The 18,005-nt window shown below is 42.3% G+C and overlaps 1 protein-coding gene across 1 annotated transcript in view; it reads left to right on the top strand.

Moving 5' to 3' along the window:
• The first annotated feature begins 2,132 nt into the window (after window positions 1-2,132).
• UBR1 (ubiquitin protein ligase E3 component n-recognin 1) overlaps window positions 2,133-18,005 on the top strand; it is a 139,066-nt gene continuing 123,193 nt past the window's right edge. Inside the window, exons 1-4 of the mRNA XM_065404224.1 lie at window positions 2,133-2,323; window positions 6,050-6,128; window positions 12,321-12,431; window positions 17,683-17,813. Coding sequence (XP_065260296.1) covers window positions 2,148-2,323; window positions 6,050-6,128; window positions 12,321-12,431; window positions 17,683-17,813 — 497 coding nt within the window. The 5' untranslated portion in view covers window positions 2,133-2,147. The remainder of the gene's footprint in view (window positions 2,324-6,049; window positions 6,129-12,320; window positions 12,432-17,682; window positions 17,814-18,005) is intronic.

Genomic DNA, 18,005 nt, shown 5'->3' with positions numbered 1-18,005 from the left:
GCTGTCTGATTTGAATGCAGAGGGGCCAAAAGCCAGACCAGGGGGAGGGAAAGGAGTAAGTAGGGACAAGTAGCCAAGGAGAGACTGGGACTGAGGTGTAGGGAAGAGACAAGATGATTGGGAATTGGAGACAAATCTGACAAGGAGCTTGGGTGTGATTGAGAGAACTGGGGGTGGCTAGGTAAAGAGACTGAGACAAGAAGCCAGAGCAGGGGTGGAAGTGGGGAAACTGAGATTGGATGAGGAGTCCAGGGAGGGAGCCTGGGACTAGAAACCAGTGGGGGATGGAGAGACACATTGACTGAGGACTCCGGAGCCAGAGGTTGAGCAAAGAGATTGGGAACGAGGTTTTGGGGTGGGAGGAAGAGACTGAGACTGGATCTGGGTGTGGGGAGAGACTGCGAGTTGGGGAGATTGGGAAAAGGGACAGTGAGCTCAGAGCAGGAGACAAGTACTGGCTGGGCAAAGAGACTGACAAGAAGCTTGAGGAATGGAAACTGGGAGTGGGTATGCAAGGAGAATGGGACTGGGACAAGGAGCCATGGATAGGCTAGAGATATGACTTGGATGAGGACAAGTTGGAGGGGAGAGGAGCAGAAAGTATCAAGTTCAGGGAAAATAGATGCGTCTGTGCTCATCACAGCACATTCCCTTTCAAAGCCTGAAATGGAGACCAAGATTCCAGAGTCTCAACGCTGCTGTCAGCACTTATCTGTGAAATCCACTGGCAAAGTGTGACACTTCCCCCTCTAATGCTGGTCTGCCGAGCGGATGACAACCTATTGCTGCTACCAGTTATTCTGTTAACTCAAGTGGTAGAAGTCTATGTGGTGAATCTAAATGTTCCAACCCTGTTTATGAACCATGAAGGTGTTAATATGGTGCCCCATGATTTTTCTGAATTTTTTTTTTTTCAGTTGCTGGGAATAATTAAGAAAGGGATAGATAACATGATATTTTCTGTCCTATTGCCTGTATATAAATCCATGGTACGCCCACATCTTGAATACTATGTGCAGATGTGGTCGCCCCACTCAAGAAAGATATATTGGAATTGGAAAAGGTTCAGAAAAGGGCAACAAAAATGATTGAGGATATGGAACAGCTTCCATATAAGGAGAGATTAATAAGACTGGGACTTTTCAGCTTGGAAAAGAGATGGCTAAGGGGAGATATGATTGAGGTCTGTAAAATCATGACTGGTGTGGAGAAAGTAGATAAGGAAGTGTTTTTTACTACTTCTCATAACACAAGAACTAGGGGTCACCAAATGAAATTAATAGGCAGCAGGTTTAAAACAAATAAAAGGAAGTATTTCTTCACAGAACACACAGTCAACCTGTGGAACTCCTTGCCAGAGGATGTTGTGAAGGCCAAGACCATAACAGGGTTAAAAAAAGAGCTAGATAAATTCATGGAGGATAGGTCGATCAATGGCTATTAGGTTTTATCTTTAAGTTAAAAGTGAAGTTTTTTTGTCTTTCATGTGACAGATTTTCTTTAGTTGAGTCCACTAACAAGTTGAGCAGTCTGTTCCTTCCATGTCAGACTCCCACCCTTTCCAAATTCCAGTGGACTTGTACTTTGCTTGCTGGCCTAGAGAAAATTTTATTGAGGGAGGATCATTTGTGAAAATAACTTGTATTTATGGGGAAAATGCATGTAGCTACCTCCTGACAGATGTATTTTTTGGCTTATGTTCACTAGAAATGCCTCCCACTTTAAAAAGAAATTAAAGAGTGGGAACACTATGAAAGAATGCATGAAGTTCAGAATTGAAGAAAAGAAATCAAGCAGTTGGAGAGCACCTATAGGAGTATAAAGAGCTAGAATAAGAGCAAATAGCAGAGATGTATTTTGGGGCAAAATACTAAAAGCCTCAAAGGTTCTAAAACTAAATATAAGCTACTTTCTGTTGTTAATTTATCCTGTAAATGTGGATATGCATTTTTCCTGGTGCACAGAACTTCAGATTGTTGAAATGGAAAATGACCCTGGTTTTGTAGTAATCATTGTTAATTTTATTTCTCCACTGACGTATTACCCCAACTCTAATTTTCTTGCAGTGGTGGGATGAGAGAGTTGACTTTCAGGCTGCCTTTTTACAACAACTGGCAAAGTATGTGCCAAACATCTACTCTGCTGAAATGGACCCCTTGCTGGAGAAGCAGGAAGAAATGGCCCAGAAACAAATATTTGACCCTCTGGAGTGGTACTTGTTTAGGGAAGATCCGGATGTCTGCCTGGAGAAACTGCGGCAGTGCGGAGTTTCTCAACTCTGCGGGAAGGTGTTCAAAAGTGGAGAGACTACATATTCTTGCAGGTAAGGCACTAGTCATCATGAATATTTCTTGTGAGGTAACTCAGCAATAATAGACTTTATAAAATTATTTTTGCTGCTAGATGTATCCCACTAGGATCCTTGGGTAAGTGGCTATGATAATTGCTTTGCTATCACAATCTACTTTAAATTGAGCACAGATTACGTTAATGTGATAAGCAAAAATTGAAGTTATTTCTCTGTGTGGTACTGGCTTGTTTGCAACTCATATTAAGTTTCTTGACTTTAAATGGTCAATAGGTGTATAGAAGACTTAGTCCCCAAAGCACAAGAAATCTTTCAACTTCAGCATGGTTTGATCTACAGTCCTCTTATCCTATCTTCTTCTTTTGTCATACTCCCACAATGCACTAGTCTGGGGAGATCCCCATCCCTCTTTTTTTTTTTTTTTTTTTTTTTAAAAAGGCACTGTGCAAGCTGCAAAGCTTGAAATAATTGTAAAATTTAGCTATATTTGCTGATTTTTTAAAAAAAGAAGCTAAGTTTAATTTAGACTAATTAGGTATGTGGGATGAATCAAATTTAAGATAGAAAGCGGTGAAATATACTAGTTTATAGTAATTTCCATTCAATGACTATTTCATTATATGAGCCAACTATTATTATAGGTGAGGCTGGGAGCACTGCCTATTATAAGGTTTCCTGACATTTCCCTGAACGTTTCATCTGCACTGAGCATGCTCCATCCATGACCTCACCACTCCTACATGTGACCAGACCATCCCAACAGAGCAACTGAATGTGCCCCATCCTAGGACAGGGCAGGACTTTTCCTGCAGTTGTAGCTCTGGGCTGCTGCAGGTCAGGCTGGGGACTGTAATTGAGAGCAGGGAGTCTGTCTCTACTGTGATCTCAATAACTGTTCTGCTGGGCCCAGACAGAGTGGAAGCGGAAGCTCCCTTATTCAAATGCAGAGGGGACAAGAGCTGGACTTGGGTGGGGGTCAGGGAAAGTAGATTGGGACAGGGAGCCTGGAGGGAAGATGATTGGAACTAGAGAATGGTGGCTGGGGCTGGGATTGGAAGCAGAGGGAAACTGGGAATTGGGGCAGGTAGAGGCTGGGAATGGGAGATTGTGGTGAAGGGGACTGCTAGATATTGGGGGAGGGACAGACATTGGAAGAGGGAATTGAGACTTGCTGTGGGGGGAGGGACTGTGAGCGTGCATGGGAGACTGCAACAGGGAGTCCAGAGGTTTGAGGCTACCATTTGCTGGGCAAAGGGACTGGTACTGGGGTTAGAAGCCTGTGGAGTGGAGACTGGAGCTGCCTAGGTGAGGAGAATGGGACTGGGCTCAGGAGCTAGGGGTAGGGAACAGACAGGACTGGATAGGGTTAGGTTGGAGGGTACAGGGCAGAAAGGATCATGCTTCGGGGTAAAGGGCAGAAAAGTCTGTGCTCACTAGAGAACTCTCCCATTCAGACCCTGGAATGGATCTCATGATTCCAGAGTTTCTCCATTCCTCTGCTGTTAGCAAGTATCTGTGAACCCAGTGGCAAATTGTGTCCCCCCCTCGCTCCAATGCTGGTCCACGTGGAGGATGACAACCTACTGTTGGTATCCATTACTCATTTAGCTTAAGTAGTAGAAGTCTGTATGGTGGACTTAAAGGTTCCAACCCTACTGATGGCTCATGTGGGTGTCATTGTAATGCCAGATGACAGAAAGCCAGTTGTTGTTTTTGTTTTGTTCCAATTTGTGTTGAAAAACCTAGCCTTTTTTGTGTAATTTCCTATGTTAAAAGAATGTTGTTAAGATTGCAAAGTCCAGCACTCAAATATTAGGAAATGCCGGAATTAAAGTTGTCTGTGCAACCTTTATGGTTGTGGGTATGCATTATGATATCATTTGTTACATGATCACATACTATTTTCTCCTCTGGACCCCTTCACCATTCAGTAAATGGGAAGGACAGTTGCATATCTTCCTTATTCAGTATGCAGGGTGAGCATCTATTCAATCATTTGTTTTATCCTCTTTGTTTTAATGTGTAATAATCGTCTCTTCAGAGCAGGATTTTAATAATTTCCTCATGGGCTTTTTCTGTGATGGTCATCACTATAGTATCGGAGTGCTTCACAAACGTTAATTTTGTTTTCACAACACCCTTGTGAGGTAAGGATATGATGTGTCCATTCTATGGATAAGGAGCTGAGGCACAGAGATAAACATTTTATTAAAGTTAATGTTTAAAATCAAATTTACACAAGTTAAGAGGGAAGGTACTGTACATCTGGGGTCAGGCTTGGGTTATGGGGGATTGCAAGTATCGGTTACAAGGTTCACAAGGTACATACATATCATATAACCAGCATAGATCCAGATTGGGGTGTGGGAGTTTTTAAAGCGTCAGTGGATAAGTGGGCTCGGGTACACCACCCATGGAATGTATTAAGAGTCCAAGTCAATATTGGTGTAGAGAATAAGTACATGGGTGGGGTGCGTCCCTCGGTTCGTCAGGGAAGGAAGTGGGTTATTTCCCTGGTCGGCGGTCTCAGTTACTCAACCTGGTACTGGCGGTGTCCCGTGATGTGTTCCGTGTAGATGTCTCTGGACCACCTGATGGATACTAAGGTCAAAACTATCCACTAAGCTTGGGTGCCCAATTTGAGGCACCATGACCTGACTTTTCAGTGTACTTAGCAATATGAAGCACTTCGTATGTTCAAAACATAGCTCCCATTGACTTCAGTAGCACCAGTGAGTGCTCAGCATTTCTGCAAATTAGACCCAGGGTCTCAAGTCAAGCACCCAGAAAATGAGGAACACACCATTAATGATCACCCGTGAAGAGTTTGTTTTAAGTGACTTTCCCAGCAATAGAAACTCTGTGGTACTGGCAGAATCTAGTTCTCCAGGGCAGCATTCATTTGCCTTAACCATGAGACCATCTTTTCTCTTCCTGCAATCCCCTGCCTCATTCACTACACACCTTCCAAGTTCTGCATAAATGAGGCAGGGTCCTACAGATGACAGCCTTCTCTTCACAACAGTTCATTCCCAGAACAGGTCTATCTGGTGCACTGAATGAGGCAGAGGCCGTATGGAAAAAATAGTATGAGCTCATGTAATTTAAGACTGTATCATAATGTATACACACTAGGGGGCTGACTTCAGGTTGTACTGGAAACATTAATTTTGGCATTTCCTAACTTGAAAGCTTGACTTTGCAACATTAAAAACTACACTAAAAGAACATATGTGTAATTGTATTATAAAGGGACTCTTTCCGTATTATAAATTGTAACTGTTTTGAAATCATTTTTTATATTTACAGCCTAAGACAGATGTAACATAGCTTTTGCATCAACATCTTACATTGTTAAAATGATTACAACTCTATTCAGAAACCACATTATAGACTACCCAAGAGTAGTCAATAACATCTTGTTGTTTTTTAAAATCCCTATCCATGCTAGGCAAGGGAACACCTGTACTAGTAACTATTGTTGGAAAATGGTAATTAAGCTGGTTTTAATAGAACCCTGCTTAAGGATGTTTGAACAATAGCGTTGCTAATATGGTTCAAACCTAATGTGGAAGGGTTGGAACATTATCCTATATCTATAGCATGAAATAGCTGTGATTTGATGCCTGAAATTGAGTTTGGCACCATCCATAAAGGTTTAACTATGGCAGCAGTTCTAGTATATGAATATTTCATTATTTTATTTTAGAATGGTATCCAAGTTTAGTATTTTTGTTGCAGAGACTGTGCAATTGATCCAACTTGTGTACTCTGCATGGACTGCTTCCAGAATAGCATTCACAAGAACCATCGTTACAAGGTATGAAAATCTGTACTGTAAAGTTGTATGTGTTGCTATAGGGAAGTTTTCTTGTGTGTAATAGCAATACACACAGATTATGAGAAACTTCAATTCCTACTCCTTGAAAATTACCAATTTGTTGAAATGAGTGCCGGAGCAAAAAAGAGCATGTCTTTCATAGATCTAATTGTTATCCCTTTTGACCAGAGCAGTTAGACAAAAAAGTGCGGTCTAGTAGGTTACTCCCTTAGGAGGGGAAATTGGTGATAGTGAGATATTTATTTGTTTGCAGTTTTGTTTATTTACAAAGCCCTCTGTCTCTGAACACAGAAGAAATCAAATACACCTCTACCTCGGTATAACGCTGTCCTAGGGAGCCAAAAAATCTTACCGCGTTATAGGTGAAACCACGTTATATTGAACTTGCTTTGATCCACTGGAATGCACAGCCCCGCCCCCTCGGAGCACTGCTTTACCGCGTTATATCGGGTCACATTATATCGAGGTAGAGGTGTAGCAGAAAACTGCTTCTTTTGCTCTCAGAACCCAAGAACACTTTTCTAGCCTGCATGTCTGACCCAGAAAAGTCTTCCCCTGGTTTCTTCCAGGATCAGATGCTGTGCTTTCAGCTGCTCCTTCAGGCTGACTCTCTGAGGACTTGTCTCCCTATGGGTTAATATGCACTAACATGTTTGTGCGCTAGTTGGTCCATGTAGACACTGCTGGTGCACACTGCAGTGTACAGTGACGTACTGCACTATGTTAAAGTGCATTGTGGAACACCAGCAGAGTTTACATGGACCAATTAATGCACAACATGTTGGTGCACTTTAAAAGTCACACCCCTGTAAGTGCATTTTATCCAACCACGTAGACAGGCTCTACGTCTTTCCCAGTTTTTTGTCTGTTCTGTCTTACCTATCTAAAACAATACTCAGCAAAATCTCCTGGGTGGGTTCACACCCTCCTTTTGTTTTAGGTGAGGGTTTATCCTTACGGCTATGTTTGTTGAAGGGTGAGTTCACACCTATCAGTCTCAATGAGGTTTTGACTCAACCCATAAAAAGGCTTCATCCAGCTCATAACACTATAATTGCATATTGAAAAACTAGTTTCAGGAAACTTAAGTTGCAAAGTCAAGCACTGAAAAGTAAGGTAATTGCAGAATTAAAATTGCAAGGACAACCTTAATGTGACTCCCTTATGTGTTTGCATTGTGATAGCTTTGCCCAAATTCATATACAGTAGACACCCACAGGCCAGCCAACTTGGGCTCGCGGGCTCCAACTAGAGCCCGGAAGTCTACACAGCAATGAAACCGCCTCATAGCACACACCCAAGTTGGCTTGCACAGGCCAGCTGCGGTTGTCTAGTTGCTGTGTAGACATACCCATAGTAAGTAAGTGGCAGAGCTATGCTCTCTTGTCCTGAGTCCCAGTCCAATGCTTTAAACAGAAGAGAATGTCATCTCCCTACAACTCTCTTACTCTGTCTATTTTGTGTGCAGAGCAAACAGTATGTGATCACATAGTTAATGACTATATGATAACTAAGGCTACGATTTGGTCATGGCAGTCATGGATTCCATGACTTTACCAGACGTCTGTGACTTCTTTGGCTTCAGCTGTCAGCGACTGGAGCTGGGGCTGTGCGCCCCTGCCCTGGAGTGGGGGCTGCAGCCGGAGTTGTGTGCCTCTGCCCCGTGGCTTGCGACAGGGGCTGCAGCGGGGCCCTGCACCCCCCTCGCAGCTTCCCAGGGCCATGCATGTCCCACCCTCCCTGCCTGCGGCCGGTGCTGCACACCTGTGGCTGGGGTTGGAGCTGGGAGCGTGAGGCCCTGCCCTGCACTGTGGCCAACTCCGGAGCGGGGGCTGTGCATGCCCCTGCTGTGGCTGTAGCTGCTGGAGCCGGGGCTATGGTGGCTTCCCTTCCCCCCCCCCCCCCCCCCCCCAAGGTGAGGGGGTTCGGCCTGTCAGTCCCCGCCCCATGGGATTCCAGCTATCATTCCTCCCACCATACCTAGCCCTGCCACCCGGTTATTTTTAGTAAAGTCACAGACATGTCATGGGCTCTTGTGAATTTTCGTTTATGGCCTGTAAACTGTCTGTGACTTTTACTAAAAACAGTGACAAAATCTTAACCTTAATAAACACACACACACACGCTGAACTACGGTTGCAAAGGCAATAGTAATAATCTTTGTAACTGGTAGATTATTCCAAAGAAATTAAGACAGGTAGATTGCCTATTAGATATAGAGGCCAGACTTAAATCTCAGAAATGCAGTGCATATGTTGCATATCTCAATTCCATTACTATGGTTGGGGTGTGCAGGAGCAGGTTTTTTGGTTTTATTGTAGAGGTGTCAATTTCCATCTCCACATCTGAGATTTGAATCTGCCTTTGATTTAGTAGAGTACATTAAACATGCAAAATAATAAGTGGGCAAAGGCACTTTTTCCTCTCCTCTTCTTTAGCTCTTAGTTGAAAGAGTAGAAAATACTGGAGCTCTCTAACCTCCTTTTTGTTTTGAAATGATGTATAACTTTTTGGGGTGCTTCTGGCTTTTTGGGAATGTGAAAAAGATATCTCAAACTCTTTCATTTTAATTGGTTTTGCTGTGCTAATCAAGCAACTTTTTAGCAAATCTGAAGAGGATAATCCAATTCATAGGACTGAGACCTTGTTATAATTTACAATTATTGTTAAAATCCATAAGAGATTGCTTGTTCCCTTAGTAAATAACAGTCAGAGTAACAATGCTGAAATTTCAGTTAAAAAGCTCATGTTTATAGAGCTTGGTAAAGTACTATAAATAGTACTTACAAAATGACTTGTTTGCAAGCTGACCATGATAAAGAGGTTTCCAAACCCATATTTGGTAACAAAATAAACATGTATGCACAGGGACCAATGCAGTCTTTTCACCAGTCAGATCACTGCTGCAATCTACATACTGTTTTGTCTATTTCTGCATTTGGATTTATTTAGTTTTTTAAACTGCTTTGGGCTTGAGGCATGGGGGATGGGTGGAGAAATTAACAAATGCTAAATTTCAAGTGCAGGAGATTGCTTTAGACCTGGATCTTCTCTTCCTGACAGCCTTTTGATGGTCTCTGAGCCAAATCCATGTGACCAGTGAGAAATTCCAGCTGTTGCTCCCTTATTTGGGGAAGGATCATTTTAAGTAATTCCTTAGGCTGCTCTCTTCCTGAACTGTCCTCTGCTGTCCCCTTTTCTGCCTGACTTCACTGGTGGTTGTTCCCTTTCAAGAGCCATTGCAACAGATGCTCAGTTTTGTGAACGGAGTGGGAGCATACAGGGATCATGAGCCTTTAAAGCTGATGTACCTCTTCAGCAAAGTTACACTAAAGATCATCTAAACCACCATATATTCAACTTAATTGTAATCTTTCATAGTTTAAAAATGTACTAGTTTTTATTGAGCTTCATTACTTTGGATGTTGAAATTGCACCCACCTCGGAGGCTTTTTCTACCTGCATCAAATGGCCATGACTGCCCTTTAAAGAGGAAGTGCTGACTGTGCGTGCACACATGTATTTAGTGAGTGCATCTTTACAGATAATCAAGTCAAGCATGCTAATCTAAGTGTCTTATCCTGACAGTAGGGTAGTCAGACAAGGTGGGTGAAATAATCTTTTATTGAACCAACTTCTGTTGGTGAGAGAAACAAGCTTTCAAGCTACACGGAGCTCTTCTTCTGTAGGGTAACCTGGCAGTTTGGGAATAGGTTCAAAGAGCCTCCAAAATACTAGGGAGTGGTAATGAGGCAGAAGGTGTGCTGAGAACAGCCAGATAAAGTACACTACTCTGCACTTCTGTGAAACCCTTCATCTGGTGAGCTTAAAGTGCATTACAAGTATTCTTTAAGCCTTACAATATCCCTGTGAACTATGTAAATAAAATATAAGTAGCTTCCATATATTTTAGCTACCTATATATGTACAGATGGATGAACTGACTCCCATAAAGGATATATTAAAAGGATAAATAGAAGCCAGGAGTTCAGTTTCCAGTCTTCTCTTCCCATCCTCTCAGTAATTTAAGATGGCTTCTTTAAGGCCAAGTAACAGTAGTTGGAACATGAAGATAGCAGGTAAGTGGTTGTGATGTTTCCCCAGTTTGTAAATACATTCTAAACCTTTATAAAAAAAAAAAAAAAAAAAAAAAAAAAGCATAATTTAGAGGGGGCATTTTTAATAGTAAATACTTTTAAAAATGTTATTTTGTTTGATAAGGCCACTTATTACTTCTAATAACTATTTTATAAGTACTTTTGTAACTGGGATATCAGGGAAAATTATGTACAATTACTGGTCTTTCCTGCACTTCATCTTAACTTTATGCTGGACCAATGGCCAGTTCAGACTTCTCAGAAAGCATTGTGCAGAATCAAACTTGGAGCATTGCATTTAAACCCTGAACTTGGTCTCAATATCTCACAACACTGGTTAGAGAAAATGCTACACAGCTACTTAGTATGCAAATATATATAATTAGTTTGCTAGAATAAGTATTTTAAACAGTACTTTGAAATACTTGTAAACAAAGCTATTAGACAGCTTTGCTATCTGCTATAGAAAGTCTTTATAGACAAGATTACAGTCTGTTTTTGCTACTTATGCAAAAGGTACCCCTGGAACAAATATGATTAATAACCTGCATCACAACTGTAAAGGTTGCAGGACATTGGCATTCCTTTTTTTGATGTGTGTGCATGCGTGCACACACACTGTCTTCCATTCAGAATCTTTTCCAGAGATGAACTTGTGATTAATTGTGGGACCTAAGGTTTAATGCTTGTCAATGAGTTCTCAGACACTAAAATGAAAATGTAGTCAGTCCATAGTAAAAACAGTTATGCTTTTCCAGCATATAAAAGAAAACTCTAGTGCATGATATCATTTCAGCAGCAGTTCAGTCTTATGCTGATGGATGATTCTCTTGCCTCCCTTTCCCTATCTGATAGGAATTTTTGCTTGTAGCTGAAACATTACCTGTTTTGAAACTCCACACACAAATTAATTCATCTCTTGGATTTCTGTAGTGTGCACACACTGTAGGGTACTATCCTAAGCCACACTTAGTCAAATAAAGAATCTACTAACCCATATCTGTTGAGTTGTGCTCCTTTCTCTCACCTGGATACAGAGTCTCTGTTGTTTTAAATTTAGCAGATAACTATATCCCAGGGGGAGGGATAGCTCAGTGGTTTGAGCAATGGCCTGCTAAACCCAGGGTTGTGAGTTCAATCCTTGAGGGGGCCACTTAGGGATCTGGGGCAAAATCAGTACTTGGTCCTGCTAGTGAAGGCAGGGGGCTGGACTCAATGACCTTTCAAGCTCACTTCCAGTTCTAGGAGATAGGATATCTCCATTAATTTTTTTTAAAATTTATTTTAAATGTGATTTCTATAGGCTTTAAGGATAATAAAAGCTCCTCTCCCAGCTCTCCCTGTAGGCCCACACATTGCTTTTATTAAAGGTTTCTATGGTGACTTAAGGCTGGCATAAACACTTACCTGTAGCCAAAATGTTACAGGCTTTCACATCTGCCCTGGCAGTAGTCACATTCCTGGCCTGTCTTCCATCCTTGAGTCAAGTTTAAGGGGAACTCTCATTAGCTCCTCTAGATATATTTCCCTTATCTGCCCACAAGCCCTCAATGGCTCTACCCCAGAGTCGAAGGCATGTTGAAATATGTAGAACTGCCCTTAATGGTCACTTATATACTGGCTTCAAGCAGCTACCGGGAGCTTTCAGAAAATACTGCAGTGTCCCACTCTTCAGTCCACCCCTCTGGTCACCTGGGGTTCAATACATAGCCCCGCTGAAGGCAGTGCGGCTCCATGCAAATGCAGGGTTCTGCCTATGTGGAACAATTTGCAAGTTTAAGACACAACTGTGTTCCTACTCTGCTCTCTGCACATGTGAAGAAACATAGATAATTCCAGCAAATCCCATCTTCCACCCCACTGAAATTTTCCCTTTCTTAATTACAAAAAAATAAAATGCTGCAGTATAAAAGCATATGGTTTACACAATGACACTTCCTACAGCATAGTTATTTATCACTGTGTTGGAGGCACATAAAATGTGGATGTATTGGCTTGACAAATGTACGCTTTTCTTGTGTTCTTGATTTTTACATGCATATTTGTATGTCTGAAATACCTCTTAATTTTTCAGATGCATACTTCCACTGGAGGAGGGTTTTGTGACTGTGGGGATACAGAGGCATGGAAGACTGGACCACTTTGTACTAACCATGATCCTGGAGCAGCAAGCACTACAAAAGCGGTACAAATAATACATAAAGAAAATCAGAGATGAATACTGTCTGTAAATCTTCAAGCTTTGTAACATGCTCCCTACCTGTCTAGAAAAGTTACCATTTGCTCAGCAAAAAAATAATTTTTTTCGGGGTTGTCCAGGCCTGTGTGCTTAGAATTAGGTTACATGTAGAGAATGTATCTTTCTAGGATGCCTTTAAACTTCAATATTTTGCTTGATATGTAAGCGGGGGAATGGTCCCGCTATTGTGGGGAACTTTCCTGGCTTCTGCACTATCCCGGTGAAGTGGGCTAGCGAAAGGATCTGAGTCCTCGCTCCCACTTCCTTTACCCAGAGGCCTCCCTGCCCTTGAGGACTCCCCTTCCACTCTCCTGTCTGGCAGAGTCCTCGTAAACCCCGACAAGGCTGGGCCCAGGATTCCTGGGGGGCTTGACCCCCAACCCTGCTGTGGTCACCTAGGACAGGGGCTAGGGTGTCCCCACTCCGGGGTACTCTCTCTGCACTGGGCACCTCCCTGACCCACTGATCATTTCATACAATTTAAAGCAAATACAAGTTGTTTAATTAACAATTACTTTAAAAAAAGAATAAGGAAAAATGGGAAAGGTTAAAGGAAAACCCATCACCCTGCTCTGTGGCAGGGAACATCACAAGCAGTGTCTTGGGAAGGTCAGGGCAGTTCACAGTCTGTTCCTTGTAGGTCCCAGGCCTCCTTCTCAGGCCCTGGCTGTGCTGCAGAGACGCTGCGGGTTGGACACTTGCTCTGGCGGTGGCCACACGCTCTCAGGCTCTAGGTGGCAGGACCCTTCTTCCCAGCGTCGCCCCCTGTCGGGGTTATGATCCCCCTCCAAGTCTGGCCTGCAAGGCCTCTTGGCTGAAGCGTCTCCCTGTGCTGGGCCTGCTGCCCAGGGTCCCCCTCACTCTCCCCAGCTGTTCACTGCACCCGGCTCCGGCCTGCTCCAGCCCCAGCTCCAGCCCCAGCTCCACTCTGCCTCAGCACGGCTGCTGCTGCTGCTCTGCCTTCAGCTCCCTGGGCTGCTTCTCTGGCCTCTCTGGCTCTGGTTGCTACAGCTCTGCCCCCAGGACAGGTCTGCTTTGCAGGCTGCTTCTGTGACTCTGCTCCCAGCTCTGACCTGCTTCCTGGCTGCTTGTCTGGCCCCTCTGGCTCTGGTGGCTGCAGCTCTCCTCCCAGGGCAGGGCTGCTCTCTCTGGGCTGTGCTCTGGCTTTGGGGCTGCAGCTCTGCTCCCAGCAACTTAGCTCGGGCCCCTGCTCTCTCCTTAGCTCGGCCCCACTCTGTCTGACTCAAGCCATTCCAGTTCACACGGAGGACGGGACCCCCCTGGCCTCCTGATTCTCTGATTAGCTTGCCCGCCCTGTCAATCAGGCTGATCTGGAGCATTGGCCTCTCCCCATTGTTCCTGGGGACTGTCAGTCTCAGGCTCCTGATTTGCCATCGACCCTTCCCCTTTTAGTGCTGGGAGCTAGCCAACCAAAACACCCCCACTGAATGTTAGTAAGGGGGCAACAGTCCCCTTACAGATAGGAAAGAAGCAAGGGGGGAGAGAGGAATGATGGCAGTATGTTTGTCTGCTTCTGTGATGATGAAAAAATGCACTCAGGATCAGGCTTCTGGTTTTTAAAAGGGTAGACTACATTTTGAGTCTGCTGAATGCCCTTTTCTAAATGTTAAAGGACAAATTAAATACACTACATTAAAGAAAAACACTCCAGACACATTTTTTTAATCTTGTTTGTTGCTAGCATTCACAACATAATATAAGGCATGCACATGTAAAATGCAGTATCCTTGGGTTGGGATGAGGGGGGAACCAACCCAAACCCCTCAAAAACCAGAACTTGCAATCAAAAGGTGCTACACAAACTTTCAGACATCTGTGTCTGGGAAATGGAGCCCAGAAAAGCAGATGCTCCAAACCAGACAGTGGCTAAAGCATTGTTGTTCTGCTCCTCTAGGCTTTCTCAGGGCATTGATTGCTCATTGTTGCCTTCCAGCTCCCAATGCCCTGCAGAACTTCCCTGTCCCTAGTATCCCCTGTCCCAGGCTCCCAAGGGTAGCCTGCTTCCTACCATCAAATGCATGTTGTAAATAGTAACAAATTTTTGAAAAGCTTTAAGATAGTTAAATGTCTGTAACTTAAGGGAAAAATCCTTTTCAGGAACATCATAGGGATTAAAAATACCTGACTACTAGCAACCCAAGAAAATCAGTTAGTTTTTAAACTTAAAATCCAAACACACTTTTTCCATACTTTCAAATATTTGCATTTCTTTAAGTTTTAACCTAAACTTTGTGTTTTGTGACTTTCTAATACACCTCTACCTCGATATAACGCTGTCCTTGAGAGCCAAAAAATCTTACCGCATTATAGGTGAAACCGCATTATATTGAACTTGCTTTGATCTGCCGGAGTGCGCAGCCCCCCCCCCCCCCCTTCCTCCCGGAGCACTGCTTTACCGCGTTATAGCCTAATTCGTGTTATATCGGGTTGCGTTATATTGGGGTAGAGGTGTAGTTCTTCTGGGTGTGTTTATTTTTTTATTTTTGCACTTTAAGTTAATGCTAGACACTCTGTACCTTAATTCCATCTTCATGCAGTTTTTGTAACTGAATACGATATAGTATCATTTACTTATTGCCTTTCATTATCAAGCTTTCCAACTGTCTCTACAAACTGATACTTACCCTACAAATTGTTGCACAGGTGAAATGTAGCCACTTCTGAGGTGAAATGTAGCAGTTGTTTCATAAACATTGTAAAGTTAGCACAAGAAGTGAAGAATATATTGATTACAGGATTGGACCCACAGGTGTTTTTCTGGCATATGCAGTTAATTCTTAATTATCCACAAGCTTTATAGTAACAGTTCTCACCATTTCCCCAAAAGAAAAGAGAGGAACCAAACTGCCATTGTGGGAGGGAACACATCCTCTGCTTCATTCCCTGTAAGTTTGTAATGGGGAGAGAGGAAAGAGATCCTGTCCATTCTGGATTTTTTAGTTTTTTGTTTCTTTAGTCCCTTTTTAGGGACCCAGAGAAACCATTAATTTACCAAAAAAAAAGAACAGGAGTACTTGTGGCACCTTAGAGGCTAACAAATTTATTAGAGCATAAGCTTTCGTGGGCTACAACCCACTTCTTCGGTATGCATCCGAAGAAGTGGGTTGTAGCCCACGAAAGCTTATGCTCTAATAAATTTGTTAGTCTCTAAGGTGCCACAAGTACTCCTGTTCTTTTTGCGGATACAGACTAACACGGCTGCTACTCTGAAACCTGTCATTAATTTACCAGGAGCTTTTTGGTATCTATTAAAGAGCTAGATATGGAGAGAGGTGCTCTATCTGCATACTTTCCTCACCTGAATGAGGGAGGGTAGAGGGAGGTATGGGGGGGGGAGTCTTCTCATTAAGGGTTGATTGCCTTTTATTTGGAATACCCTTGCCTACAGCAGCCTGTTTTTATCCTTTTCCCAAAGGTCTGTGCTTGGTACAATTTACCCCTCCAGATGCCAAACTCTAACTGAAATTTAACTCAACACAACAGTGCTTATATAAAGCCCAATTCACATAGCTTCTGCCTAACACTTATCCTTTCTCCTCCAAATTTAAGAACATAAGTAGCATAGTTGGAGTAGGAAAAAATTTAAACCCAGATATTTAAGACCTCTGATTCCCAGGATCTGTAAGAACCTGATTTCAAATGGTCACATGGGTGCAGATGAAGACATTTATAAAACCACCTGTAGACGTTTTAGATGGCAGCCTTGACTTGGAATTCCTCTTCTAAAGCTCATCAGGACAGGAAAAGTTTCTGGCAACTGTGGAAGCCATTGGTCATTTCAGTTCATTACTTGTTTCATTTCTGTTCCAGGTTTCCCACCACATGAACGCTGTTTTATTTTGATTTTTTTTTTATGCTACCTAGAAACTTATGGGCTAAGTGAAACTGCATGCTGCTTTAGGAAGTTTCCAAAGTCATGGTTCTTGACAATAGCAAACTACATTACCAATATGTTATTCCCATTTCTATCAAACCATATACTATTCCATGTGAATGGAACCTGGATTTGAGATCTTGGTTTTAGTAATTCTCTTTTCTCCCCATTTTCTTTCCCTTTCTCCCCATACAACATATACATTCTGAGATTTGCAAGCAGTTTAGCACAACCTTAAAATTAATGGAAAATGCATCCAGATATGCTAACCGCCTTGAAAATATGAGCCTCTGTGTCTAGGTCACAAATCTCTGAAATTTCTCCGTTTACATCTCTAAACGTGGATACCAATATAAGAAGCCATTCCATGTATTCAAAAGATGTAGTAGTCCCTTGTTATTTAGGTCCCCCATATTCAATCCCTTCTTTTCATAGAGTATGCAAACAGACTGAAAGGATGAGACATCAGGGACTGCAGTTCAGGCCTGGATTTGTCATCTATGAACATCTTCATATGAGTCAGAAGCAATATTACCATCTTTTTACTTTTTAACCTAAGTTTCCTAACTCATTTAATGAAGCTTTTCACAGCCTGTGCTTAGATAAGAGAGGTTTACATGTTTTTCTGTATCTTATTTTCTTAACTAGTATCTTTAAAAATGCACCTATATCATGTTTGATTTGGTGGATAAAACTGCTGTTGGACTATTTCTGAGAAATCTTGCGGGTAGTGATAGCAAGGAATTGAAAAGCGGTGCGTTTCACTTTCCCCAATGTCACAAAGAGGCTTCAGTGGGGCTATGGTCTTGTACAAAAGATTATATCTTTCTGGTTGTGCAGTTCTCATTCATTCTCTTCAGCTTCATTAGTCTTGCTCCCTGTAGTGTAAAGTGACTTTACCAGGCTGTATTGTAGGGCAATATATTTACCATTATTCCTGAGGTCAGTATACCTTCTAATGAGACACACACACACAACTGTAATATGATTTTAGCTCTTCATTGCATATAATCAACCTCAGTACTTCTGGCACCTTAGAGACTAACAAATTTATTTGTGCATAAGCTTTCATGGGCTAGCCCATGCACAAATAAATTTGTTAGTCTCTAAGATGCCACAAGGACTCCTCGTTGGTTTTTGCTAATAGAGACTAACATGGCTACCACTCTGAAACTCAGTACTTCTGTTGTTTCTTTAAATTATATGGCAAGGATAAAATAATCAGCTGTTATATTACCAAATCTTTTTTCCATTTTTGTATTTCTATATTCCATATTGATATCTTGTCCTATCTTCTTATAGAATTCTGAATGCCAGTTAAATGAAGAGCTAATGGCACAAGCAAAGAAGATGTTCCCGTCGGTATTAAAATACATTGTAGATATGACTATTTGGGAAGAAGAGAAGGAGTTGCCTCCTGTGCTCATGACCAGGTGGGAGATATTGCCAACGATTTCTAAGTGTTCGAACTTCCATTCAGGTTTATTGCTACCCTATATAATGCCCAGATCTCTTTAAATAGAACTATAACATTCCTTTACTATAATCTCTATAAAGGTACAACGCTTCAGGGAACGTTTTGCATATGTTAGTGTCCAATTAACCACAATAGAAATTGTGCAAAA

This window comes from Emys orbicularis, chromosome 4, assembly GCF_028017835.1.
Source record: "Emys orbicularis isolate rEmyOrb1 chromosome 4, rEmyOrb1.hap1, whole genome shotgun sequence".
In the NCBI taxonomy this organism is placed as follows: Eukaryota; Metazoa; Chordata; order Testudines; family Emydidae; genus Emys; species Emys orbicularis.
This window is presented reverse-complemented; position numbering and strand designations above follow the sequence as displayed.